The 27,467-nt window shown below is 40.4% G+C and overlaps 3 protein-coding genes across 3 annotated transcripts; 1 reads left to right on the top strand and 2 right to left on the bottom strand.

The window, feature by feature from the left end:
* Positions 1 to 19: 19 nt before the first annotated feature.
* alg1 (ALG1 chitobiosyldiphosphodolichol beta-mannosyltransferase) lies at positions 20 to 3,893 on the bottom strand. The gene is made up of 13 exons (XM_069675960.1): positions 3,750 to 3,893; positions 3,383 to 3,460; positions 3,168 to 3,271; positions 2,702 to 2,850; positions 2,473 to 2,562; positions 2,215 to 2,328; positions 1,807 to 1,922; positions 1,621 to 1,659; positions 1,454 to 1,513; positions 1,255 to 1,365; positions 994 to 1,108; positions 747 to 822; positions 20 to 557 (listed from the first exon to the last, which is right to left on the bottom strand). Exons 1-13 carry the CDS (start codon positions 3,811 to 3,813, stop codon positions 426 to 428), a joined length of 1,248 nt encoding a protein of 415 aa, XP_069532061.1. The 5' UTR covers positions 3,814 to 3,893; the 3' UTR covers positions 20 to 425.
* Positions 3,894 to 5,450: 1,557 nt separating this feature from the next.
* Positions 5,451 to 13,206, top strand: cunh16orf89 (chromosome unknown C16orf89 homolog). Its single transcript, XM_069676286.1, has 8 exons — positions 5,451 to 5,691; positions 6,796 to 6,948; positions 7,965 to 8,115; positions 8,864 to 8,981; positions 9,828 to 9,990; positions 10,856 to 10,960; positions 11,370 to 11,459; positions 11,842 to 13,206. The coding sequence occupies exons 1-8, from the start codon at positions 5,514 to 5,516 to the stop codon at positions 11,943 to 11,945; spliced, it is 1,062 nt and encodes a 353-aa protein (XP_069532387.1). The 5' UTR covers positions 5,451 to 5,513; the 3' UTR covers positions 11,946 to 13,206.
* Positions 13,049 to 26,974, bottom strand: ift70 (intraflagellar transport 70). Its single transcript, XM_069676285.1, has 19 exons — positions 26,831 to 26,974; positions 26,264 to 26,329; positions 25,689 to 25,898; positions 24,715 to 24,771; positions 24,363 to 24,498; positions 24,007 to 24,111; positions 23,752 to 23,880; positions 22,079 to 22,128; positions 21,421 to 21,573; positions 19,968 to 20,033; positions 19,760 to 19,813; positions 19,406 to 19,471; positions 18,987 to 19,063; positions 17,749 to 17,956; positions 16,506 to 16,577; positions 15,906 to 16,009; positions 15,455 to 15,533; positions 14,637 to 14,766; positions 13,049 to 13,551 (listed from the first exon to the last, which is right to left on the bottom strand). Exons 1-19 carry the CDS (start codon positions 26,876 to 26,878, stop codon positions 13,415 to 13,417), a joined length of 1,947 nt encoding a protein of 648 aa, XP_069532386.1. The 5' UTR covers positions 26,879 to 26,974; the 3' UTR covers positions 13,049 to 13,414.
* Between the last annotated feature and the right edge of the window lie 493 nt (positions 26,975 to 27,467).

Below are 27,467 nucleotides of genomic sequence, written 5' to 3' on the forward strand. Positions count from 1 at the left end.
AGTGTTTCTCACTGAATAAAGATTTTATTTACAAATGTACATCGTCACAAAGTGTCTTTTAGACATTCAAGAGCTTTAAAATAGGAATGAGAGTTTCTCACCTGTGTTTTGATGCTAAATTTTGTTTCTTAAAGTGTTGATGCTTTAAGTACAGTGTCTCCCAGATGTTTCCCTCTCTGGATAATCCTGAAACCATCATCATCACATCTGAACTCAGAGAAGCCACTACCTTCATGCTACCGGGCATTAAAACAACACATCCCTACTTACTTTCATACCAAATACTCTAACAACACTTCCCAGCCATTCATCCCCAGACTGTGTTGTTTCCTGTTTGTTCGTAAGTGGAATCATGAGGTCATTTTGGTCTAAAAGTCTTGGAATCAACCATTAAAAGTTTAACTCTAGTCTAACCCTGGTGTCCATCAGGGAGCGGTGACCAGAGGCAGGACGTTCTGGTCCCAGTTGTCATCCCAGCGCTGCCCTCTGCTGGTGCGGAGGTTCCTCCTGAACGTACCCAGTCTGCCCTCTGAACCCGGAAACGCTGACAGCAGAGACTGAAAACACAAAAAGGCAAACATCAGCCATTTAGAGAGAAGAAACGGCCGAGTCCTTACAAGCAGCATCAGCTGTTAAACTTGTATAACACCTCTGTGCGTAGCTGTTGTGATCAAATCAGTGACCGAGCCATCGGACTCTCGTTCATGTGTCTGTGTTTAGGGATGGTTTGCAGGTGTTCCTCTCACCTTGAGCTGCTCGGCGAGCTCCTGAGAGTCTCTGAAGATCAGTCCGTTCTCCTCGTGCTTCACCAGCTCATGTAAACTGAAGAATAACAGAAAAGCTTTTGATACAAGTCTTTTATATTCTACTTAGATATGAATGTCAACAACAGATGACTTGATTTTTCCGTCAATTTTTAAAACACTTGGCCTCACAGTAGACAGGAGCTTACAGTGTGTATGTTTGTGCACTGAATCCCTGCTCAGCACTCACCAGTTGAAGTTGATGGCGCAGACGGGCAGGCAGCAGCCGAACATGTCCACCACCTTCATGGGCAGATCCAGACCGCTGGATGACATGTGGAGGCACACACCGAGGTCTGCTGAACCTGAGCACAAACAGTCGAACCACTTCTTTAAACGTGAGACCAAAATGTTTAATCATTAATCAAAATGTACATAAAGAGCAGCAGGTTTTAGGGGAGCTGACCACGCACACACACAATAAAGAGTGTGGGATGTTTCTAAGTCTTACCTAATAAAACTGGATAGTCTTCTGCCTCCAGCCAGGGAGTGCAGATCTGTACGTGCTCTAAACTCAGAGAGTCAATCAGCTTCTTGTAGTATTCCTTCTGAGGACCTTTACCTGCACACATACAAACAAAACACTAATGAAAACTGAAACCACTTTAAAATCAGACTTTGTAACAGACAGGGATGCAGCAGATGTTTACCTGTGATCACACACACTAAGGACGGTAAAGAGGCTCCTCCTTTAATGAAACCTTCGTACTCTGTTGAGGACAAACAGGTTAAAGGTGATGAAACACAAATAGCACCTTACATTACACTGCCAAAGGTAAACAGAAGGGAAACAGTCACAGTTTAAAACCTCTCGTACCTTCAAGAGCCTTCAGGAGGACGGAGAAATCTTCGTCCTCTGTGGAGAGAAATAATATCTGTTTTTGTCTGATTTTAGGACTCCATCATCAAAATCCTTTAAAGATGCATTAATGACATAACACAGGTTTATTTAGAGTTTAATAATGTTGTTGTATAATAAAGGTGCAGAGTCTCCTCCTCTCACCTGTCCAGCTGGTGCTGCTGAGCAGCAGCGCCGGTCGCTCCGCCCTCAAGCTCACCGTGTCATCAGTGAGGTCACGAACTGAGAAAACTGTCCTCTCCGCCTCAGAGTCCTCAGACCTGAAACACACAGCAGGTCAGTCAATGCAGCGTGTGCACTTCAGGGTAAACCAGAGTCATATTTCAACTCACTGAAAATGTGTTTTTCTTGTGTTAGTACTTTTATGTCGTTTCAGAAAGATGTCTTATTGTTTACATGTTTTAGTCTTTGGAAACTCATTTGGAAATGATTAACCCAAGTGTGAGTGTAGCAGATTTAAAATTGCACACAGAGAAAGTGTTAAATTTCTTTGTGACTGAAAGGCCTTCGCAGCGCTCTGATGAACAGATGGTCCTGTGGTGTTTTTCTCACCTTTCACTCTGGAACTGAGGATGTGTGTCGGCCAGTCTCATGAAGAGCTCGTGCTGCAGCTTCAGAGGAGTCTCTCTGAAGATGGAGGCCGGTCTGTCGTACAGCGTCGTCGCCCTGCAAAGACAAAAAACTGTTCAAAGCCTATTTTCATCTCAGTTTTGAACTAATATATAAAGTCTGAGAGATACAATAACTATAGTGTCATTTTGGCAACACAATGTATCACTTTATGGAGGTATGTGACAGTAAGCATCATACTTAATGCCCCAGTTTTTCTGCAAGTCGTCCTTCATTGCGTTGGTTACACACAGGTTGTGAGTGGCCAGAGGGCCGAAAAAGTGTTCATACCTGAAAATAGAAAAACTATGATTTATCTCAAGAAAACATAACAACATATAAAATAACACAGATCATTTTGGCTTCTATAATCACCAGTGATGAATCTATTATTAATCGATCTAAAAGTTAAGTAACATCAACAACCGACCACTTTGCCAGCCGGACCAGTGGGTGTCTCTGGCCGTGACTCAGGGCCATGATGGTGTAGCCGTAGTTGTGCCAGTCGATAACGAATCTGCTGCCTCGCAGAGCGCTGACGAGCCACGCTACTGCAATGCTGGGCAGGCCCGGAGGATTCTGGGATACAAGCACACATCATAATCATCATTCTGAGGTTATTCTTCTCTCAGAGAAAGTGTTGGATTAAACATGAATTAAGACTTATTCCTGTACAGGGTTCTTTAAGGTAATATGGAATATAATATATTTGCATTTTCATTTATTTATCTACAAGTCCAGCTCACATTAATCGTGATTTCTGTAGATGTTCCAGTGTTAACCAGCTTGCTAATTGCAAGATGTTCCAAGATAAATAAGGTTTAAAAGTAGTCCTAACATGTTTACAAACACACTGTATATCACTATATTTCCTCATTTAATCTTAATTCCAGTACCTGCATCAGTATATGAGACTGTGTGTCCATCTTCAGCAGCACACGAAGAAGCTGCAGGACCTGAACGATCACCTTCGTCACATATGTGAGGATTTTTGGTCCCACTGGACAGGAAACAAAGCACGTCATGAGTTTTCTGTCACCAAACAGACACACTTTTTATGTCTTCAAGCCCACTGGTATTAAACATTCAACACAGTGTAATATACAGTTACCTCGAACACCTTTCACTTCTGCTATGGGGACCAACTTTATGTTCTCCTCTCTCAGCACGTCTTGATGAGGTTTGGAATCTGAAATGAGAAATAAATCACAATTTTCAGCTGCAGGTGAATTATTAACTTACTATGTGGAATTATAATTTTTATATTGTAATATCTGCATTGTATACACACCCACTGCTACAAATGTAAATTTTGTTGTGCTATATCTGTTGCAGTATAAAAAAATTACCAATAAATAAAACCAAGGGAATAATGCTGCCAGACATCTTGATATAACGGAAACAGATGAATGTATGAATGAGCATAAAACTCGTTTTATGTTATATACATTTTTAGATATTGTGTGTAACATTCTTACCCAGAAACCCAACAAAAGTCACATTAAATCCGTGTTTGCTGAGGGACAAGGCGTGATACTGCATCCGAGGGCTGCGACCAATATCCCCCAGCACCAGCACACACACCCGCCGGTCAGTCCCTCCGTCCCGCCGCCGTAACTTCCACAACCACAGCGACACCAGGACGGTTAGAGCCGTTAGAGACACAACAGGCCATGTTACGTCTGAACCTGAGGAAAAAAGCGCCAGCACAAGCCCCACAATTAGCGTTACTAAAGCTAGGAAAGTTGTGAGGGTGCTGTGCGTCGCCATGCTTGTTTGTAAGTTGTGATGACGTGGACCAGTTAAGGAGGAGGAGCTTAAGATTTAAAGGGACAGCACACTTTTCTTTTCTTTTTTTTTATTGATCAAAACGCATATACAAACAACATGGCATCGAGATTTCTGATAACATATACAGAAATATAAGAGTACAGGTGCAAATCCAATACAATAAAAGAGAGGGAGAGAGAGAGAAATAAAACAAAAATAAAATATAACAAATATCCAAACTTTTCTGCAAAGTTGCTTTGCATTTCCATTTTTCATAACTTTAAGGGCCTTTGTGTAAGACAGAAACTCATTAAAGAATATACAAAATTTGGGCACGACTTTTAAATACTTAGATTTGTGTATGTGGAATTTTCCAAGGATGAGAATATTGTTCACCAAGAAATTTTTTTTCTTAATTTCCATAATAAGACCATATGAAATGTTAAAAACAACAAAAAATGTTCTAGCTGGAAAATTCTGGGGTAAAGCCAGTCATATACATCCTGCCAAAAAGCATCAGAGTGTTTACACTGAAAGAACAGATGAACAGTGGTCTCAACATCAGCACAAGGGACAGCACACTTTATGATGCGTTCATGTACAATACAGAAAAGGGACGATCATCCCACTAAAAACATGTGATCAATAATAAGATAAAACAGATTTGCCTTAAAAGAATGTTTGGTTTCGTTTTTTGCATTGACAGAATAAAGTCGAACCTCTAATATTCTCAACATTTCTTCTCAAAAACATTCTGCTCTTCTGATTTATTTTGTCTTATCTGATTCTAAAAGTGTTCAATTTAATTTTCCCCAACATGTTTGTAAAATAATAATATAACTGTTAGTATAATAATAACTGTTTCAAGTTTTCTGAGTGCTAATTAAAAGTTTAGAGGGATAAATGACTTTGGTTGAATTGATCATACATTTTACGTGTACAGACCACCTTGTAAGTGGACACTCTAACCGGAGAACAGTTGGTTTATTAAACTAAATTAGTCCCTAATCCCTTTCCCATATTATTTAAAACTGGATGGTTCCCACATGCAAAACCTGCAGCATTGCAAACTGAAGAAACATCTAAAAAATTTTCTGGTCTGACAATTTTGTTGAGAAAGCAGCTAAAAAAATGTATATGGTGCTCTCCTCAAACAATAGCTTAAACTTTATCTCTCTTATAAACTCTTAAGAACTGCGGCATTAATGTTGACTGATCTGAGGGTTATTATGAAACATGTGTTAAAGTGTATAATAATGCAAATTATTTGAATATGAAATAAAGGATAAAATATATATATTTAAGTTTTGATTTCGTAATGACAGCCCTTCTGACGTCACGGCTGTTGCCTCTCCACTTTCCTCCCCCCTCTGCTAGAGCTCAGACAGCCCGTCCTCCCTGCTCCTCTCTCCTGTTTCTGTCGGAGAACAACTGTCCCGGAGCCTCCAGGCTGGGATTATCCGAGTGAGAAAATGTGGGCAGCGGCGCACACGCTGGCCGCAGTGCTGGTTCTGTTTGCCGCAGTGTCCGGGTCGCACGCGGAGGTGATCGATGACATCCTGAGCAGCCTGAACAGGGGAGCATCCTTCCTGGAGCGGCAGCACGAGCACATCAACCTGGACGGGGTGGTCGGGTTCCTCATGCTGCAGGGTACGTAAACAAGGCTGCAGAAGAGACTCCTCTGTGTCCTCCAGCTGCAGGAAACATCTGGAAAATGGCTTCATGGTTTGGTGCAGCTGAAGTGGGACACTATCTCACTCATATTCAGTCAAGATTTTGGGAAAGGGTACGACCATTCTTATTATGGCAAATCTGCAGGGGGATTTCTGTGTTTACAAGTTTAAAAGTCATAGACTTCATCCTTAATAAAACCCTGTTTTACTGTATCTGAATGTTAAGTTTAGTGATATCCTGATATTTTACTTAAGTCATTAAGTTCCCTTCAGATAATGCTAGAAATAAATATGTTTGATTCCTTTATTACTTTTATTTTTAGATTATGTTAAATTATGAACATTGGCCATAAGTTAATACCTCAAGTCGTCTTCTGCTACAGTTTATAGTCTTAAGGAAAGGCTTCAGTGCAATGAAAGGAACCGTATATCTACACACCTTTAGCATGCAAACATTTATTTATTATCAGTAAACAAAAGGATGGCTAACGGTGATTGGATGATATTAATCTAAGTCTCATCCAACTCACACAAAGTCTACTACATCAAACAAAACAGGTGCAGAGGCTGGCCGTCTAGAGAGAGAGGGAGTCTAGCAGGAAGCTGGGCTTTGGGCCCAGGTGCTCCTGTTCAGCTCCTCTGGCACCTCAAAGAAAACATATGCACATTAGTATTCATATCTGACACAATCATACTGTTACCCTAAGAAGGGACCATCACAAACTTGAAAGTCTGAACCAAAAGCTGTAAAGACGTTTCACTCTAACCACATTTGTGAACTTTATTGTGTTGCTAGAACATCAGAGGATCACCAAAGTCTCTGGGGACCATGAATGTGTGTACTAATATGTGTTCTTGTTGTCAACAGTTTCCACTTGCACTTAATTTTGCACACAAATGAACATAAAGACTGCGTTAAATCTTTGTCCCACTCATCCTGAATCACATAAGATAAGATAATCCTTTATTCGTCCCACAACAGGGAAATTTAGTTAGTTTAGTTATTTAACAAGTGTATCCTACAAAAATATGTACAGAACTAATAAGTCGAATCATCTCTGTGTTGGTTTTTGTGTCTCAGGCGAACTGAAGGAAGCGGTTCGGACGTGGCCTCACACCGACCCGGTCAGCTGGGGTCAGAGAACCACCTCCGTCGCTCTGGTCAAACGTCTCGACCAAAGCATCGAGAAGGCCGTCAGCGCTCTGTCGCAGAACGACCCCAAGTACTACAGAGGTGGGAAACTCACAGTGTCATGTCTACTGTGGTCGCAGATGTAACATAACACAAGGAAAATGTCTGCATTAGTTTTATAAGTAAACACAAACCTTACTCTTATTAAGGAAACACATCCTGGCAGTAATGTTTACTCAAATGCCCAGCATACATTACCCAGTTAGCCTACTAACACAGTATTTAGACACCTCTCTTTGTTTTATATAATCCAGAGATGTTCCCTGAAGCCTTTCCCAGGCGAGAGCTATCCAGAGTTTTACGTAAAATAAAAACTTTGAAAAATGTCTGTGAGACTTGCACCGTTTATTTAGTTTAGGATTGGTTGGGTATAAACCTAAATGAACACCAACACTAATGTCAGTACAAATGTACCTCATTCCAAAAATTTAAATGCACTTAGCTAAAACGTAGCATATAGCTAAATTTATATTTAACCTATCAGGGGTTACATGTTTGCATCTGTCAGTTGTATTGTACGGAAGCCCAAAGCAGACATGCACTTTATTCCGTTTTCCCGCGATAATGAGTCATGTCTGGTTGTTTTCTCGAGATCTCGACTTAATTCGAGATAACAAAGCTTGTTTTCTAATGACTTTCTGTCGATCTAGAGAACAGAATAAAGTGCTGGTCACTGTGTAATATTATTACAGTTTGTTTTGTGCTTTTGCAGCTCTGGCGATCTGACGTTACAGTGGTTTTATCTCAAGATAAATAAGTCGAGATCTCGAGAAAACAACCGGAAATGACTCATTGTCACGGGAAAACAGAGTAAATAAAATGTATGGATGCAAAGCGGATGCTGAGTATTTTAAAAGTTGTAATTACAATTTTTTACCTTTAAAAGCAGGAAAAGGAATCTTTCGGGAAATAAAACAATCCTGTAGACTCCTTGACCTTTTTTCACATTTGACCCTTGAATATAAAACTCTCTCCTTGTGAACCTTGTCACATATTGCATGCTAATTTGAGCTAGCCTTTAACTGTGTCTTCCATCCTTCCTCTCCTGTGCCGCGCAGAGTTCGAGCCCCTGCTGACGCAGAGTTTCTGGTTGATTCCTCAGGGCTGGAGCTCCACAGACCCCAGCCTGGTCTACTCCTCCACCATGACCACCGAGTGCTACGACGAGCAGCTCAGTGACAAATGTCTGACCCTGCTGCTGGGAACCTGGTACGAACACACACACACACACACACACACACACACACACACACACACACACACACACACACCAACAGAGAGAACAACACACACTGCAGCATCCAGACTGGGGCTCATGTTTCAGTTGGTGTTTTCTGATCACGATTGCAGACTTTTATAAAACTTAAGCAAACATTTCACTCTCCTAATCTTGACCTAAAACATCATGTTTTATTCTACCTTCATCCCTAAGCTTTAACTTGACTCACTAAAGTCTCTTTAAACAGACTCCTCGGTCTGTCCAGCTGCCAAAATCTGGATCAGAGGAGCTCTGAGAAAACTTTATGCCCTCAGACTCGCCTGCCAGGTTGTCCTGCCCTCTGATTGGTGCAGATTGTTGGGATTTTAAGCACCCAGACAGGATTTGCAAATGCTCCTCTGGACTAAAAATAGACTGTGACTAACAAGAAAATGAATATCTTAAAAGGAAATGTTGATTTTAAGCTACTATTCCCTGAAAAAGAGGGTTTTAGTCCTGACGTAATTAAGTAAGTCATCAGAAAATCGACGAATCGATGACCTTAAATATCAAGAAAATCTTGTAACCTTGTGACTACAGAAACTGTATTTATCATTATTTCCTGACGTCTCTGACTGAAAGATTAATGCAAAAGTTTCAGAGTGAGGCCCTGACCTGTCTAAGTGCTGTGTGTGTGTGTGTGTGTGTGTGTGTGTGTGTGTGTGTGTGTGTGTGTGGTGTGTGTGTTTGTCTGAGCAGGAAGATGAACGGGACGCCCTGCATCGTCACCAAACCCTGTCGGGACACGATGACTCGTTTCGGTTGTCCACATTACTCTCTGTCCCACCAGCTGCTCTACTTCATGATCGGAAAAATGGTGAGATGTGTCTGAAAATCATCCAAAATGATGCCGTCACTGAGAATCATTCATAACTGCAGACGGATAATTATTCATCCAGGCTAAACTGTCTTATTAGAGAAACTCTTCTTGAAGGTTGAAACTTAAAATTAAGAAAATATTGGCATCAAAACCTTTATTTGCAGTGTTTCTTGGTACGTTATCTCCACCAACTGTCAGTCAGTGGAAAAGCATCTATGTAACACAGTGTCGGTGGCTCTACAGGGCTGCTCGTGGTCAAAAACCTCACAAGGAACTATAAAATGATGTATCTTGTTAGTTAAACCTGGATACACAGGTGCTGGAAGTTGTAGACTTGAACTTGGACACAGCTAGGCTAACTGTTTCCCCCCAGCTTCCAGTCTTCATGCTAAGCTAAGCTACCTGCCTTTGAACTGAGCTGCGAGTAGTGTTTCTTGTCATCACACCCTTGGCCTCAAAGACAATATGTATGGAGCCCCTGAAGTCCCATAAGGTGTTAATTCTTATCTTGTGGGAACAAGTTATTATCATGTGGAACACCGGGTTAGCTCAGCGGTTAAATCGTGTGTCCCACATTTAGAGGCTACAGTCCTCAGTGCAGCAGCCCAGGAGATGATGACCAATGACTAAAGCTACAATAACAGTTAAGACAGTGGAGGTGCCATTTTTTGTCTACACCTTGGGACTATAAACCTCTGTCCAGAAGGAAGAAACCAATATGTAGCTAAACACTAAATGGATTCTCAGGAGAAGCTAAAACAAAAAGTGATTCAGCAGAAATGAGCAGAATCAGAGCTGTATTAATAACCCAGCGTAAACTAACCTCATGTGCGTCCCGCTCAGAGAGGCTGCACCAACCTGCTGAAAGGCGACACTCGAGCGTCCCGAACCAACATGACCGAACGCAACTACGAGAGGATCTTCTGCTCCAACATGATGAAGACCAACCAGGACATCATCAAAGACGGTCTGACCGAGCAGACAGTGGACATCTTCATAGAAAACAGTGAGTGTCTGCTCACACAAAATGCTAGCATCCTTTCATCATGTGTTCTCTAATAACTGTACAGAAGTGCCTTTAACCTGCATTCTGTCTAAAGGCCAGCAGGGGGCGACTGTGCTGGTTGCACAAAGAAGTCTGATTGAATAGAAGTCTTGACCTCACTTCTCTCTTGATTTCTTACCTCAGTAAACATTTTCCTAATGAGTTGAGGCTCCACATTGCAAGTTTAAAACATTCGTCAACACAGCATGATGTTCGTTTAGTAAAAACTGCTATAAAAGCGACCTATAAAATGTTTTGTGTAGCGTTCAGTTGTCCTTAAAGACATTTTGACAAGTAGTTCTCATTTAGCCTGTTTTCTGCTAGCCTTAATTAGCATCTCAATTATTATCAAAGTTACAGATAAGTATGGGTGCACCTTGATTATCAAGCAAGTACTAGCATTAGCTGTTACTTTAGCAGCTGCTAACCCTCCCTCCTTTCCAGATCCACCCCCTCTTCCAGACACTTCAGGCTCCAACAAACTTAAGACTGCAACAGCCAAAATGCCAAACTCAAGGCTTCAAAAGGGCATTCATAAATCAATCGGGGACAGCTATTCTTCTTATATACAATCAATATATACACAGAGGCTGCAATGAGGGGCCGCTAACAGAGCCAGTGTAAGAAATACACCTCTGAATCCTGCAAAGTTACTCCTGTGGAGTCTCCAAATAAAAATGCAGAGCTGTAAATGAGCTTAAAAGGTTTCTTTTCTGTGCAGTAACTCCTTTTTCTTTTTGTCTGTTTAGGAGATTAAGCAGAGTGGCCATTAATAAATCTCTTAGGTTATTGACTGACCCTGTGTCCCTCTGCTTTCTGTCAACAGTCCTTATTTGTGGATTGGTTGGTTTCTCCGACTTCTACAAAGCTGACTGGCTGCAGCACATCCTCAGGCTGCAGGATGAGGAAGTGGGCTGCTTTGGGAGAGACAGTGAGTGTCTGAGCACCATTAAAATAAGAATTATAACTAGTCTTAAAAAAATAGTTAAATGCAGCTTAATTTGGGTCATAATTATCTTCTTATTTCCAGGTCACATGTCCGTCAAATTGCATTTTTTAAGCCTGATATTTGTGTTGATGTTATCCCAAAATAACTAATCCAGGACTGTGTTTACACCGATGCAGGGTTCTGGATTTTGCCCCGTTCTCTCTTAATCCAAAACAAATCTAAGACATCAGGTTGCAGGTTCTTTTATAACACCTGAGCCTGAAAAATCTGGATCTTAACAGGCAGTGACTTATTATTAACTGTCAGCAGCCTGACCCAGGCTGAGATCATTAGCGGAGATTCTCCATGGACAGATGGAACAGTTTATTTTGTCTGCTGTTTCTTCTCTCAGAGAGCATCATCTCTCAGATCATCGGAGACGAGCTGCTGGAACAGCTGCAGCCTCACCGGAGAGTGAAGAGGAGGGAGAAAATACTTCCAGGTCAGTGTGTGAAGGACAGATCTAATACGTCTGTCATCATCACACAGGTGTCCTCTGCTGAAAATCATCAATGACAGGGCTCCAAGAGAGAGCGTAACATCATTGTGTCCCCTGTAAAGCAGATTGGAACACTTTGTCCTGACTGTCTATTTTACGTTGGTTTTCAGTGTTGAAACATAAAAATAATTAAAACTGGTTTCATTTAATCTTCACCATCTGCACTCAGATCAATGACTTGTAGTGGGTTTAATTTGAGTATTTTTTGACTGTGGTTTTGGTATTTTGTCGTGTTATTGACATTTTGACTCAAAGTATTTGGATGCTTCTCATTGTGTTTTCTTCCTTCTCTCTTTCCTTCCCTGTTTCTCCTCTCGTCTCACAGATGGCTGCTCCAGTCACATGACTGCAGTGGCTGTCGGTGCTCTGGGAGGATACCTGAACTACTATCTGACAGAACAGGACATAACCAAGAGGCCGCTCTCCTGAACACAGTCTTCCCTTGCCTCCCATCCCTCACCCTCCTGAGGGGTTCGTTCCCACGAGCAAACGTTGTAGATCATCAGGTAGAGACACTCTTCACAGCTGGAGACTCACAATACGTTTCTTTATGAACATAATCATAAGATGATGAAAATGCTTAAAAAATGCTGGGATGTTGCTGTTTGGCACTGGTTAGGGTTCTTTTTTGTTCTGATGGTGCTGTTCTCTCCACATATTTGGTTAGTGATCGCTGTCGTCCTGTGACACAACAAACTAAAGATTTTTCTTAATGTTTCTAAAAGGAAATCAGGGTTTTTGAAGGTTTATTTAAGTCTATACTAAAGTTTCATTTTTCCACAGCGTGAGCCAGCAAGACGCATTTTACTTCTTGCAACACAGCTTCTTTTCAAGTTGAGTGAGTTATGATTGACAAAGTAGATTGTGAGAGCAGTAATGATGATGTCATCTCCTGGTTTTGTCTGAATTTAATGTAAAAATGTAGTAAAATAATAACATTTTTCAGGCTGCTGTGATAATCTGGAATAAGCAGAGGGAACATTTCACAGGAGAGAGATTTTGGAGGATGTATAGGAGAAAAAGACGATGTAAAAACATCTTATTCTTATAATTGTGGCTATGACTTTGTGTTGTAGGAACTTGGTGCTTGCAACTTGGTTATAGAGACACACATTTATCCTCTATGTAAGCTAACAACCCGCCTGCTTTTCATCATGAGATCTCAGTCAACTTTCAAGCAAAAACAAACAGTTTCTGGTTTCTAGCTCCTTAGGGGATTTTCTGCTTTTCTTTTTTTGATAGTAGAGGGGCAGTTGTGAGAAGAATGTAAAGACAGATCTACCTTCTCAAGCCAATTACTGGGGGACGGGGTGACACATGCTGTTGGATGATCTGACAGACACTTTGTTTGAAGCATGCTGACCTTTAGTCGCGGTTCTTACAGGGTCTGTTCTGCAGGGATTGTCTGTAAAAATGCTTAATAACAGGAAATGATATCGGCCATTAAAAGCTTGATGAAAGATCCCTATTAACTGTAGCTTTAAAGAAACCCCCCCAGTCATGTTTTTCATTCAAAAATATCATTCTTTATTTTCTTTAAATTGTTGCTATTCACAAACATTTTATCTGCTGAATATAAAGCTGTACAACCAGAACTGAACACAGAGGATATATGCATGAATATAAATGCATTTAAATAAACATACATAACAAATGTTATCATGTATTTTATGTTAGCAGAATAAACCAATAAAACAAAGTATCTCATCTTTTTTCAAACAGTTCTATCCTCCATAAGAGGAAGTAGTGATGATAATAAATGCATCATCTCTGGCTATAAGGATCTGTGAAGGAGTTTCAGTTAAAACGAGTCATATATTAGAGAGAACAGAAACTGATTATGTAAGATCCCCATGAACCCCATTGACTGCAGCCAGAGCGACACCTGTGTGATGATGTCACTCGATCCAGCCGGTGACCTCATAGAACAGAGCCTTGAGCAGTCGGGCCTCGTAGGTGACGGTGTTCTTGCCGATGTGGATGCGGACCTCCTCCAGAGGCTGCTCGATGATGGCAGGAACCTCCTTACCGTACGCTGCAGGTGAGACAAAAGAAGCAGCTGTTATTACTGAAGAGGGAACACATAAAGGTCTGCAAGCGCCTCCAACAGCCTGAAATGTTCATAACTCCCAACATCATAAAACACTGCTGAAGGTTTTGCTTCTCTTAGGAGATAAAAACATAAAGCTTGATCTCAAGTTACAGTACAGGAAAGGTCATCATCAGGATCCTCTGGAGACGATAAATATCACAGCACATGTCATGAAAATCTGGCCAATATAGCTCATATGGAAAGGGTGTCAAGCTTTCCAAAAATGCAGCATAAATGCAGCTCAAATTAAATAACGCGGAGAAATCTATCATCACAATTCTTAGTGGATTTGCTCCTCATTTTCTTTATTTCTAGTTAATGACTGTCAATTTAGCTGAAATGGAAACTGCACCTAGAAGATTTCATCAGCAGAAGCTAATACGCTAAATGAGCTAACTTAGCTCAATGTTTTGAATGAACAAAAAGGTCTCTAGAATATTTTTTAATGTCTCAATTTATTCTAAAATAAAGGGGCTAAAAATATGGAATAGATGGCTATATATACATATTTTTTAGATTCATTTTTGCCTTTATTTATAGGACAGCTGAAGATATGACAGGAAATATGGGGAGAGGAAAGTGGGGAATGACATGCAGCCAAGGGCCGAGAGCAGGACTCGAACCTGCAGCCGCTGCTTCAAGGACTTTAGCCTCTATATGGGGCGCTTGCTCTACCAGCTGAGCTAAAGTAGCGCCACAGATGGCTATATATTTGACCTGATAGTGTTGCTTTAGTAAAGCTCAGGGGGACGCATGGATTCAGATTATTATGGGATGCTAAATCTTAAAGATGATGTGAAATCTGCTGCGTTAGAAAGCTCAGAGTGATAAAAAGGGATCCTGATTTGTCAAACATTACAAGTGAAATGTCGCCTGTTGTCACCCTGATGGTGTAGACTTTAAATGTTGGTAGTTAGGGAAGCGGTCCAGCATTGTTACAGGTGTGTGTGTGTGTGTGTGTGTGTGTGTGTGTGTGTGTGTGTGTGTGTGTGTGTGTGTGTGTTTGTGTTTGTGTGAGGGCAGCTCACCCTCGCAGTGGTCCAGGAACTGAATACACTCCTGTACCACAGCGTCCCTCAGCATGACCATGTGTTTGGACATGTTCTCCAGCAGAGACAGGAAACAGCGCTTGGCGTAAAACCATGTGTCTGTCCCCAACTATGCACACACACACACACATAAGAAAAACCATTAAATTCAGGCTGCAGCATAAAAACAGAAACATGTACATATGAGTAGAAAAAGTTAAGAAATTAACAATTACATAAAATAAAAAGAATTAAAGAAAGAAGTACTGAAATGCACAAGACCAACTGAACACAAACTCAATTATTAATATTGTTATAACAACAGGACGGTTCTCTACGGAGCTCAGACTGGATGGTCAGGTTGGGAGAAGCTGGCGTGACTGTTCGGCTCGCCGGGCTTCACATTCCTTAACTCCTCCCTGCTTTCACTGTGACTGTGACTCTGTGCTGGTGATTGTTGTGAGGACGAGAGGGGGAAACACTCAGGGTGACGGCTTGTGTTCTCAGCTGGAGCTTAGTGGACTCAGCTGCAGCCCGAGTCTGCTGTTGTGACTGAACCAGATCAAAAAGCAGCACAGCCTGAGAGGAGAGACCTCAGCGGGAGACTCCTGAAGGGCTCAGACGGGTATTTTTGTCTTTCACGTTTGGTATTTTAATAATAAACACCTTCAATTAAATTATTTTTTTAGTTGTATTTAAGATCAACACTTCATCAGTGAATATACTCCCTGCTGCCCTTACAAAATAAAGACCATAGAACCTAAAAGAGGGGGTGTGAGAGGCTCTGAAGCCCAGAGAGTAATCGTTAAAGGGCTGACCTTCTTATTGTAAGGCTCCAGGCTCTTGATGACCCGAGAGATGCCGAAGTCGTAGTTCCCCTTTGCACAGTACAGCGTCCTGGGAGAAAAAACAATGAGACTTTGTCAGCTCCAACAGGACTGATAAAAAGGTGGATTATTATCTCAATAGTTTGTAGTTTCATTCTGAACCAGAGCTAGGATAGTGTTTGTAGTAAGTTTCTGAGCTTGTTTTTCACACAGCTTTTGACCATATCCCTCCTCCTTCCAACAAAGCACATGTGATGGAACCTTCTAGCTAAATTCATGAGTCTCTTGGAGCAGAAAAAAATGAGAGCACAAGAATGCAAAAGCAGATCATAAAAAAATCTTCACCCACAATCCTCTGCTGCTAAAAAAACAACGTGTAAACAGACCCTGCATTACATTTTCCAGCAGGATTAATGAATCAGCAGCAGCGTCTGAAACTCACCCGATGACCAGGTTGACGATGCAGAGGTGGAAGACCTTCTTGTCAGGGTCATCGTAGGAGATCTGCTCCTCCTCCTTCTCGATCTTCCTCATCAGCTCCTCCGCCTGTCAGAGCACGAGGAGAAGACAGTGATTCTGTACTGCAAGTGCTGCTCATGGTGGATTCATGTTGGGTCCCTCTCTACATGATCTAACAAATAGTACGGTCTAAACCTGCCCTTTTGGTAAAGTGTCTTGAGTTCATTTTGGTTATGATTTGGTGCTATATAAATAAAGTTTTATTGATTGATTGATTCACACGGTATGACAATTAACCACACAAGGTAATGTTAGCATTCAGTTAACTGCTAGCTAATGATAATGCCAGCTGGAAAGTGAATGAATCAGCATTTGAGCTTCCCAACCTAAGCATAATGTTACAGGAAATTGGCTGCTGTTTGAATATTGACAAGTTAAATAAAAAGTAATGGTAAACTCTGAAAACACACCTCAAATTGGAGCTTAATACTTCAATAAATTTGCTAGTTATTGTCCACCACTGTAGAAAACTCACTGTTAAGCAGACTGACCCCTTTCAGAGTTTCATTATTTCCTACAGTACCTCTTCGTTCTGGCTGGTCATGATGTAGGACACACACAGGTTGGCCAGGACCACAGCGCTCACATTCAGGATCTACAGCAGAACAAAAACACACATAGTATAGTCACTTTCATGAGCAGAGCAGCTGCCAGCACTCAGACCTTTAAGAAATCTTTATTGATTTCCACCATGACACTTAAACTGATTCTAGTTTTGTTTCACCTTGTTTGTTTTCCCCTTTATTTATTAGTTTAATTTTTTCTCTTCTTAAATTGCATCACAAAAAAAGGAACCTTTGGTGAACTTAAAACCAAGCGAGAAAGTTTCCAAAAACTGATTTTTGACATAATTTTAGGTTTAAAATACCAGAATTTCCCTTTAATACTCTCCAAGAGAAACAATTCGATTCAAATCACTCCGCCTCAGCCAGGTGTTGTGAATACTGTTCATTAACATCACAGCAGACCGTGTATGTCCTCTGTGCCTCTGAATCACACAGCAGACTCTTATTTCACTGGTTGATGATAAATTAAAACAAACAGATAAATGTACATCATAAAAAACAGCTGATCTGTGGTCACCTGTAGACACAGAGTGCAGGAGAATGTTTGGGTTGCTTGGCAACAACAGTCCAGCATCAGTTAAGTTGTGGAACTAGTTGAGTTGGTGGAGCAAAAAACAATCTGTTGTTAACTGTTACTTTTTACTACTATTTGCCGCTTGTTTAACTGTATCATCAACAATATCATCACGGTCATGCCATAGATAATCACAGCCGTGATGATATTCAGTACAACATCACAACCTCTCATGCGAGATTGCTTAAATAAAACAGCAAAAATTGTATAACTTTTAAAAATGTAAATTTAAGACATAATATTTGTATTAGAAAATGAATTCAACTTTATCTTGACATTTTAGGATTTCTACCATTTGAAGAAACTCAACACTTCAGGAGGTTTATCATGACTTAACGTTCAGAAATTGTTCCAAAGCTAAAAGGTCAGATGCAAGAAAGGACACAAAAACACTGCAAACCCACCAAATAAAAAAAAAAAACTGCAGGAAATCTTTGTTTTCATGCACAGTTGTGAGGACACATCAGAGGAATCAATACACGGCAGTTTGGTCTATTTTTACCGAAGGTTTGCACTTGCAGGGACACTCCTGAATGTTACACTGCTCCACCTGGACAGAAATGCAGACTGTTTAGTCCTCACCTCACACTCTCTGTGTTGTATCCGAGCTGCTCTGAAGCACTCACGTTATCGTAGTGCTTCTTGACGATGGGCTCGTAGAAGCCGATGGCCTCCTTGTACTTTCTCTGCATGAAGAGCACGTGGGCTACATTCAGCTTCCAGGTGTCGTCCTCGTTACAGACCTCCACCGACTTACGGAAAATCTTCTCCACCATCTGGAAGTTCTCCCGGTTCCAGTAGATCTTGGCCTGGGCCATAAGGACCACGATGTACCTGGGATAAGACCAAGATAACACGCAGAGGATGAGGAGGGAAATCAGCAGCAGATGAATGAACTGGTAGTTTTTCATATGGACTAAGAAAAAGGGTCAAAGTAGAGCTCATTAGATTTTTGATTGAGGACATATTATTTTATTCTTCCAATAACAAGATACTAACTACAGATAACTGTAGTTGTACTGTTTAAAAATGTAAATATTTGTGACATGCTCAGACAAAAAGTGCAGTGAAAAACACAGTGGCATACTCCTGCAGAGCTTACTCAAAGTATTTATAATCAAAACAAAAAACACTTAGGAGAAGTAAAGAAATATAACATATTTAATATATTATAAAAAAAATACACATTTAATATATAAATAAAGGATTTATAAGCAACAAAAAAATATTGATCAGGGGTTTAGTTATGTTTTGCTACTTTGCAGTAAATAAAAATACACGTACATGTTTAAATATTGTATTAAAAATATTAAGAAGAGGAAGAGAAGATATACTTTATTAATACCAGAGGGGAAATTCAATCTGTTATTACAAACACACTACACACACATAGGTCTGAATCCACACATGCACAAACAGGACCCTATGAACATGCATTAATGGAGAGATGTCAGAGTGAGGGGGCCGCACATGGACATGTGCCCTGAGCAGTTGGGGGAAATTAAATGAACTGGCACCTCTTCAGCTACCAACCCTTTGGTTCCCAGGCCAAGTCCCTACAGACTGAGCTACCATCTACCCCAAACATATATTGGTACGAGATATCAACAGGTGCTTCTAACTATTTATCCACCTGTTTCAGATGCCTTCAGACTGTTTACTTCTCAGAACTGTTTGTTGATGTGTGTGTCTACTTGTGTGTGTGTTGGCAAGACTTACGTAAATCACTTTCAGGGACATAAACTAGACTTTAAACCAGTGTCCCAAGGTGGCCAAACATTGATTTTGAGGTCAGTGGTTTAAGTTAGGGTAAGTCTCCAGTGACTGGACTTAAGTAAACGTGTGTGTGTGTGTGTGTTCTCACTTCTCCTGCATCAGGTCGTAGTCCTGCAAGGCTTTCTTCTGCACTTCATCGTCTCGAGCCAGCCGGGCCTCCTGCACCTTTGAGAAAACAGACAAAGGCAACATTCTGTCAAAACTTAGCCAAGAGTTTGACTTCTTTCAGAATCAGAACATCACAACATTCAATTCATTTTTTGCACAGTAATTACAACATATTGAGAAACATTTCTGTCTACTTTAAGAGCATCTAAAATTGAAGTCAATGTTGAGTCATCCGGAACAAATCAGCTGTAAGATTAAAAAACATAATCTGGTGTTTAACAGGAATTGTCTGATATAGTATTACTAGTATTTAAAAATGAAAAGCAGGACTATGAGATGCAGAAAGAAAGACATACATGAAGTGTAAATAACAAAGGATATATGGACAAGGTAAACAACCTGCTTGGCCAGTTTGCGTAGCTGCTCTGTCAGTTTGCCGTTCATCTCATCAAACTTCCTGAAAGCCTGGAAAATAAACAGAGAGAAGGTGAAATTCAACTGAACAATAACACCACAAAATATGAGCCCATTAAGATGTTGTGTATTTACATTAGAGCTGCATCACTTAATGGATTAGTTGTCGACATTTGAGGGAAACACTGATTTAACCTTATTTTTTAACCAGTTTCAGACAATTTATAGACAAATCAACGAACCAATAATACAGAAAATAAGTCTCAGGTTTATTTGACAATGAAAATAGTTGCAGCAGGAAAGGAGATTTATGAGAGTAAAGTTTTTTCTGTACAGTACCTCCTCTGGAGCTGTCTGGCACGTCATCAAGGCATCAAAAAATTCATACATGTACTGCAAAGGACAAACACAGAAATAAATAAGGTTTAAGCTTCTGTGACTAATAAGAATGTGTGTGCAGGTAGGTAAGATAATTAGAGAGACAGAAAGTGTGTACTTGTGAGTGCATACAGTGTGAGTTCTGGTGTGAGTGCAGAGTGTAAGTTACCGGGGAGAGGAACTTGTAGGTGAGATGTGCATTCTCTGCCAGGACGTCAGCTGCCAGGTCAAAGTACTGAGAGAGAGAAAGAGAGACAGAAAGGGAGAGAGAGAGAGGATTCCAGCAGCGACATTAATACCATTTTAATGAAAGAGCCACACGTCTCTCTGCTCCACTAAGACCCCACCACATGACTCCAAATCCTTTTAAATATCGTATGGTGGAAAATGCTGACAGAGGCCCCCCCGATTAGAAACAGAGGGGTGTCATGGTTTTGAACGAGAACATGATAATCCTCTGTATAATTAAGACAAGCTCCAGGGGGGCGAACTGTCATGAGGAACTGTTCAAACTAACATCATTCAACAACCCTGGTGCAAACGAGGTTATTCTATGGAGCTGTTGGTTTATGAAGTTGTCGGTTAAGTTTGACTGAAAGGAAACTTTTGCTCTAGAGCTGAATGTTGCTTTCTGATGCTTCTGCAAGTCTTTAACAAAACAAGTCTAAATCCTGAGAACAGGGGGAGCAAAATCTGTACTTCCAGATTTAGCTCCAAGGAGTGCTCAAAGACTGCACGTTACTGTGTTATTTATGTTATCTACCAATCTTCAAGCTTATTGATGTGTCAAACTGGACATATCTTCGCTGACAGTAAAAGCATAGATGTTTGACAGTCAGCAATTGCCACCTTAAAAAATGAAGGTATTTTGCATAAATGAAAGATGTGGGCTGCACAGTGGTGCAGTGGTTATCGTGCTGTCGTCTCACAGCTAGAAGGTTCCAGGCTTGAATCCCGATTCAGACGTAGTGGGCCTTTCTGTGTGGAGTTTGCATGTCCTCCCCGTGCATGTGTGGGTTCCCTCGGGGTACGCCGGCTTCCTCCCACAGTCCAAAGACATGCTCGTTAGGTTCATTGGTGACCTTAGGTGTGAGTGTGAAAGGTTGTCTGTCTCTATATCAGCCCTGTGATTGACTGGCAACCTGTCCAGGCGTAACCCCGCCTCTCGGCCAATGACAGCTGGAATAGGCTTTTAATGTTACATTATTGTTGGTATTTAATTTAATTTATTTTTATTTATATTTGCCTGATTGCCTCCTCAAATGTTTTAATACTGGATCAACTATGTATACTACACTGAACCTGTATATAGAATAAAGTCTCGTCTTTGTTGTTTGTTTAAAATTTTTGTTGTAGATTATGCTTTGGTATTTCAGTTACTATTTCACTGTTTTAAAGCATAACCTGGACATACGTATTTCTTGGCAATAGCTGGTCAAATGGCAAGGTGAGGTATGTATTTATAGCGCATCATTAATACCGAGAGCAATATTAAACAGAGCATTCAGAACACTAAGAGCTTTAACTGAAATATGACATTGGGGAAAAATAATACATAAAAAATACAAAATACATAAAAGTGGTTAAAAAACATAAAATCCTTCACATGCTCAGTTTACTACCTCGTGTTTGCAGTAGAGCAACAGCAGGTTTCCGAAGGTGACAGGGGGGAAGGAGGGCTGCTGCAGCAGGAAGGCCAACTTCTCAAAACCTTCTGACGGCTTTGTGTCCATGTTCACCAGAGCCTCATTGTGGAGTGTCACTGGGTCCAGTTCCTGCAAAAACACACATCAGATTATATTTGAGTAAAGTATGGTATACACTATAACTCATGCCTCTGTAAAAGAATACCTTAACAAAATGGACTGTGTATTAAATTCCACTAGGGGGCACTAGTTGAACACTTTTTTCCTGATAAAAATGACAGCCATGACCCATTGGGTGGCAATTACTGACTGGACCAAGGACAGTGCCCCCGTCTGCACATTAATTTTAATGAAGCAGATTCAAGACGATAAAACTATCATCATTACCTCCATGTAAGCCTTCACACCTATGTCTCTGTTCTAATATTCTATTAATCTCTGTTATCTCCGGGCTGTTAGAGGGGCAGGTCCAGACAGCCTTAATTCTCATTACAGCAGAATTATCACACATAGCCGGGAGGGTGTGGAGAGTCTACACACACACACACACACACACACACACACACACATACACACACACACAAAGAGAGAGAGAGAGAGTACAGTGTGGTAGTGAGTGGGTGATGATGGTTACCTCCTCTGATCTGGGGGGCATGTCTGTCAAAGCTTCCTGAGCTCCTTTCACTGCAAGAAAACACAGCAAAAAGGCAGGAAAGTTTTATTTCTTTTATCAGTGTTGCTCTGTTGTTTTCTTCTTAAAAGTGCCTGTGGTGGTTTTCAAAATAGCTTGAACGTCTAACAAAGGTGTTTATTGCTTTTCCTTTCAAATACAACTTTATAAATATTCCAAATTCCTGAATTTTTACATCTATATGTGTCAAAACACAAACTTTACTTTAAAGAGTTACATTGACGGTTTTTACCAACAAATAAATTAAAGGGTGTTCCGGTATTTAAAACCTGGGCCCTATTTTTACATATTACAGGTACAGAAAGTTTTGAATCACTTTAGTAGATTGCATCAGGCAGCAGCAGGAACAGGCTGTAATGGCTGCCATGTAATCCCTGCTGGCACGTGTCCAGTCAAAGAACGTACACTAAAATTTCTACTCCCTGGATGTAAAACAATGTCAAAATTTAGGGTTAGGTTTTCCAAATACTTCTAAATAAATTCTTTTGTTTTGCTTTGTACAGACTGTTGATAGAGGAGACACAGACAGGAACTGTTGAAAGAGAGAGTGATTTAGAAGGGGACATTGTGGCTTTATGGTTAAGTCCTTTAACCACTTGGGTATCAGGACACTCCCTTAAACTCCTTTTTAAGCCCTACATGTGAGCTCATCTCTGCAGCCTCGCTTTGATGTTAAAGAGAGGTGGGGAAAGGAAGATAAAAGGCTCAACAAGTTCTTTTTCCAGGAGATTTTCATCTCTTTATCTCAGTTCCTCTTTCTCTGGCTATATTAAGAGTTGGAGGAATTCAGCTCTTTCACCTGGACTTGTGTAAGCCGAGCAAATACAATTATACCTATGCCAGTATTGTTGTGATGCTTGGTTCTAGTTTGCACAGGTAATACAATTCTCAAAAACAGTCCATGATATCGATTTCGAGCCAGTTGCTGCTCAACTGTGATGCTCTGATACATGTGCTGCAGACAGTCCTGAGAGGATTGTAAACTATGGAGGCACTGCGCACCCTGCTGCACAAAAAAAGTATTATATGTTTGCACAAATTGGAAAACATATATACACAGACCAATATATATACAGTAAATCTGTGATGCTCCAATAGTGGCTAACAATATCGGCCAACTGATCTATCTTTCAAGAGTTTAAGTAAACTATGGTCATTTTGAAGCTTCAATTTAACAGATTTCTGTTTGGCCTGGTCATTTGGACCAGAGACTTTCTGCTCATGATATCTGCCTCTATAAGTGTCAACGTTCCTGTGAGTCACTGGTGTTTTCTTTAATCTAAATCAAATTTGAAATGATGCCCATCTCATCTATCAATGGGATTATCAAGGAATTGATCTTATATATATTCATGGGACAATGCTTCCCTCGACTCGTCTCTTACAACTAAACCAAACTAAACCATCTTTAGTTGTAGTGAGTATCTGCAGACAACACTCTTTTCTCTGTCTGTTTAGCTGCAGTTCTCATCACTGCTGCTACCTTGTCCGTAATGAGTTCATAATGAATACATAAAATGCATTACTTCCTGCGTGTTTCTTTTCCATTCTCCTGTTTTTTTGCTACATATTCAAGTTTCAGAGGCGGCACTGAGACACTGATTGAGGTGCCTTACGGTTCTTCAGCTGGTATTCGATGGCAGCTTTGAGGTTGAAGGCTTCGATCAGGGCGGTTTGATGTAGCACCAGCGTGTTGCCCACACTGTGGACGTCGATGCCCTCAGTCGTCATCCCCACGCTCAGCTCTGGCGGGCAGGAAAAAGATGTAGATATAAAATTTGGTTGTATGGTAGCACAAATCATCAGAGGATCAGATGATAATGAGGTATTATCTGCAGCAGAACAGACACACATGTGAGGTGTGGTTTTACCTGGATGTTCCCTGATGCCTCGTTCTATGATCTCTCCGATGTATTTGAGGGCCTGATCATAGTTCTTCAGGCTGTAGTAACACAGGGCGATGTTGTACGACAACGCTGTTGGAGACAACAGGCATGAGGACAAAGAAAATGGAGGATGAACTTTTATGGTAACTTTTGTCGAGCTATTTTTAAACTTACATTTGATAAGAATTGGTGTATTTGATGATCATCATTTTATTTTAAAATGTGACATTCAGTGACACGTGTCATTGGAACCAAATGACTTGTAAAATAGTATAACAGTTATAGTGAATTAGTGCATAAGACAACCACAGAAGAGTGAGTCACTGAGGGTGTGTGCTTACCTGGAACGTATCCCAGCACTTGCATGGCAGACGTGAACTTCTTGCAGGCCTCCTCATGCTTGCCGTCTTGGTAGAGCAAACAGCCCATATTGTGGATGACGTCTGGGTCCTCCGCAGGCAGCTGCTCCAGCAGTGACTGTACAGAGACATACACACACACACACACACACACACACACACACACACACACACACACACACACACACATACACATACACATACACATACAAACAGGTACAGTTAGTCACAGAGAAAATAATGAAATGTGTTTTGCTGCATAAAATAATGATTAAAACTGCCAACATATTGAACATTTGTGTGCATTAACAGATAATGTGAGAGAGCTCGTCACCTTGGCAGCAGAGTAATCTTCCTCACAATATTTGATACATGACTGCAGCTTGACCATCTGTGCCAGAGAGAGAGAGTGAGGGACACAGAGAGAGAGAGAGGATAAAAATAAAATTAAAACAGGTACTCATTGTGACGAGCCAAGTGCTAATTTGACTTTGGGGCAAGAGATATTACGCACTTGATTGAACCTTAGATCCGATTCAAACTGTCATCCATATTTTATTTTCATGACCCATGACCTGTTTGTCCACGATTAAAAGGGTTATTCCAGCAGTATTTTACACCTGGGCCCTATTTTTACATTTTTTCAAATTGCACCAGGAAATTACTTCAGCTGGCAGCCGTGACACAGGCTGTAATAACTGCAGCAGAATCCTTTGTGGCATATGTCTACTAAATCAGTCGGTTAGCTTTTGTGTTAAGTGTGTTAAATATTGTGTTAAATCAGAACTAACTATGGAAAACACGAAATTCACAAAATATCACAAATAAACTTACAGATCAAGGCAGCGGTAGAAATTACTGGTTTTGTCAGTGGAGTCTGGTGGCTTAGAGGGTCTATAGGGATTCTTTCTGTAATGTTGTCAGGTACTGAGAATAATAATCTTTATACTTGTTTTATCTTTTTAACTTTATGTTGGTAAAAATGTGTTCCCTGTCGCTGAGCCATACAGAATTTATAGTGCATTTATGGCCCATACGCATTTGTTAGGGAACTTCTGTTGAACAACAGCTTCCAGTAACTGAAGTGTGTAACAGATGGAGGGAACAGAGTGAACAACAATGTATATGAGGTGGAGTTTTTAAATTGCAGATAGGAAGCAATGATGGAACACCTGGACCCAAAAACTTTTATAACTCAATAAAACAAAGAAGTGATTCGAAGAGTAGCTGCTTAAAAGTTAGCATTTTGAAGAATCGCTGTGCCACAGTGTCTGAACGCAGAGGTCTGTGTGTGAGTTTGTGCTGCACCTTAGAGTGACTTTTGGGGTTGTCCAGCACAAAGGAGGCTTTGGTGGCTTCAGGATAAGCACCAGCTTTGTACAGAGACTGGGCATAGTACACCTTATACTCCTCCACCTCCGGGTGCAGCTGGGTGAGCTGCTCGTAGCACTCTGAAGAGTTGGTGAAATCCTGGATGTGGTAGTAGCAGTAGCCCAGCAGAGACAAAGCTGCCCTGGACTGGGACACAATTTAAAGAAATAGAGTGTTAAACTGACGTTATCTGTAGGACACTATGTTACAAACATATAGACCTGTTGTAAACACTCACCCTTTCTCTCAGTAACTGACAAAAGATTGTTACATAAAATCATCATGTAAAAAAAATTCTCTAATAAAAACAAAAACAAAAAAAATCTAATTATATGAACTCTATTCATAAGTTTAATACACTTTACTTTATATACAGGACATGACTTTACCTCCTAGGCCCAGTATTAAATTAAATTAAAATAAATACATATTATAAATTACAAGCAGACATCTCAAAAAATGATGCTCTAGAAAATATATACTACATCTGAACAATATTGTTCCATACTTACCTTCGCGTGTTTCTGAAGCTGGCCGTTTAGGATGTGAATTGCTTCCACATACTGGCCATCTTTAATCTAAAAGACATATAGAAAGTATAAAACACTATCCTATATCCTATATACAGCACTATAACAACCAAGAAGGGAAAACAGTACTGACTACTGCTGTTGTTTAACAAGTTGTTTAAATTAAGGTTATTTCTATAATCAGCTGTGTCTCACTTTACGGGAAACTACAAAGTGTCTTATTCAGGCAACAATTTCACAAAGATTACGGTATAATGTCAAGCGGAACTGCCGAACTGATAACGGCGACTTCGAGTTAACGGACAAGAAGATTGTAAAAGCTGAAGTTAATTTAAAGTTCGTAGTTGTATCAGGTGTATGCCGAAATCACTAGCAGACCCCTACAGATGCGGAGGGGTGTTGTGAGTTACATGTTTGTTTATCAGCCGGCGGAAAACACACAAGTGAACGATTTTTAAATGCAGTTTCAGTCAGCATTAACTGCTGTACTGATGCTAGCAGTACACTGCGCTATCAAGCTAACCTTAACTAAAGCAAACATTTTCTCACCAGTTTGTAGATTGTAGCCGTGTATTCCCCGTCTTTTATAGCTGTCATGGCTTCAAATGAGTGGTTTAAACGATAAAAGAAACACTCGAATTATTGTTTAATCCCAAATTCTTAAGTATAGCATTCAGCTAGCTTCTGTTTAGTTGATGGACGGAGCGCATAAGAGCTGTTACTTAGCAACAGAACAGACCGGAAATGGAACATTTGACAGACGTGCGTATCAGCCAATCATCTAGCAGGATACAACCCCAATGCACAACCTTTTATTCATTTATTTTCAGATGTAACCTTTATATGAGTGTTGAAGAAAGCAATAACTTTGCTTCGAATGATTCCCTTTCTTTCTTTCTTTATTTCTATTTTAAATATATATAAATATGTAATAAAATAATAAAATAATAATTACGAAAATTATTTCACAAAATAATGAAATAGAAATTAACTCCTTACATTAAATATATATTCTGACAAACAATTTTTATTCAGAATGTCACAAGTGAGGTTTATTTAATTCATGAGGTATAATTTGTTATTATTAGTATTATTCTTTTTTGTTTCATCATATCTGCGGAGGCAGTGACATGACTGTTGCTTCAATCAGAATAAGCCAACAGCCAAGGGGTTTCATGAAATAAAC

The sequence above is a fragment of the Semicossyphus pulcher genome, unplaced genomic scaffold (genome assembly GCF_022749685.1).
Source record: "Semicossyphus pulcher isolate SPU_LCO1_2020_fin unplaced genomic scaffold, fSemPul1.0.p SCAF_25, whole genome shotgun sequence".
NCBI classification, from domain to species: domain Eukaryota; kingdom Metazoa; phylum Chordata; class Actinopteri; order Labriformes; family Labridae; genus Semicossyphus; species Semicossyphus pulcher.

Coding starts and splice junctions, on each gene's coding strand:
- ift70 (XM_069676285.1), bottom strand. CDS start 26,878: ATGACAGCTATAAAAGACGGGGAATACACGGCTACAATCTACAAACTG. Junction 25,899..26,263: donor AGCTTCAGAAACACGCGAAG/GTAAGTATGGAA, acceptor ATTGTGTCCCAG/TCCAGGGCAGCTTTGTCTCT. Junction 19,064..19,405: donor TACGCAAACTGGCCAAGCAG/GTTGTTTACCTT, acceptor GTTTTCTCAAAG/GTGCAGGAGGCCCGGCTGGC.
- alg1 (XM_069675960.1), bottom strand. CDS start 3,813: ATGCAGTATCACGCCTTGTCCCTCAGCAAACACGGATTTAATGTGACT. Junction 2,851..3,167: donor AGTCTCATATACTGATGCAG/GTACTGGAATTA, acceptor CTTGTATCCCAG/AATCCTCCGGGCCTGCCCAG. Junction 1,514..1,620: donor CCTCCTGAAGGCTCTTGAAG/GTACGAGAGGTT, acceptor TGTCCTCAACAG/AGTACGAAGGTTTCATTAAA.
- cunh16orf89 (XM_069676286.1), top strand. CDS start 5,514: ATGTGGGCAGCGGCGCACACGCTGGCCGCAGTGCTGGTTCTGTTTGCC. Junction 8,982..9,827: donor ACTTCATGATCGGAAAAATG/GTGAGATGTGTC, acceptor CGTCCCGCTCAG/AGAGGCTGCACCAACCTGCT. Junction 11,460..11,841: donor GAGGGAGAAAATACTTCCAG/GTCAGTGTGTGA, acceptor CTCGTCTCACAG/ATGGCTGCTCCAGTCACATG.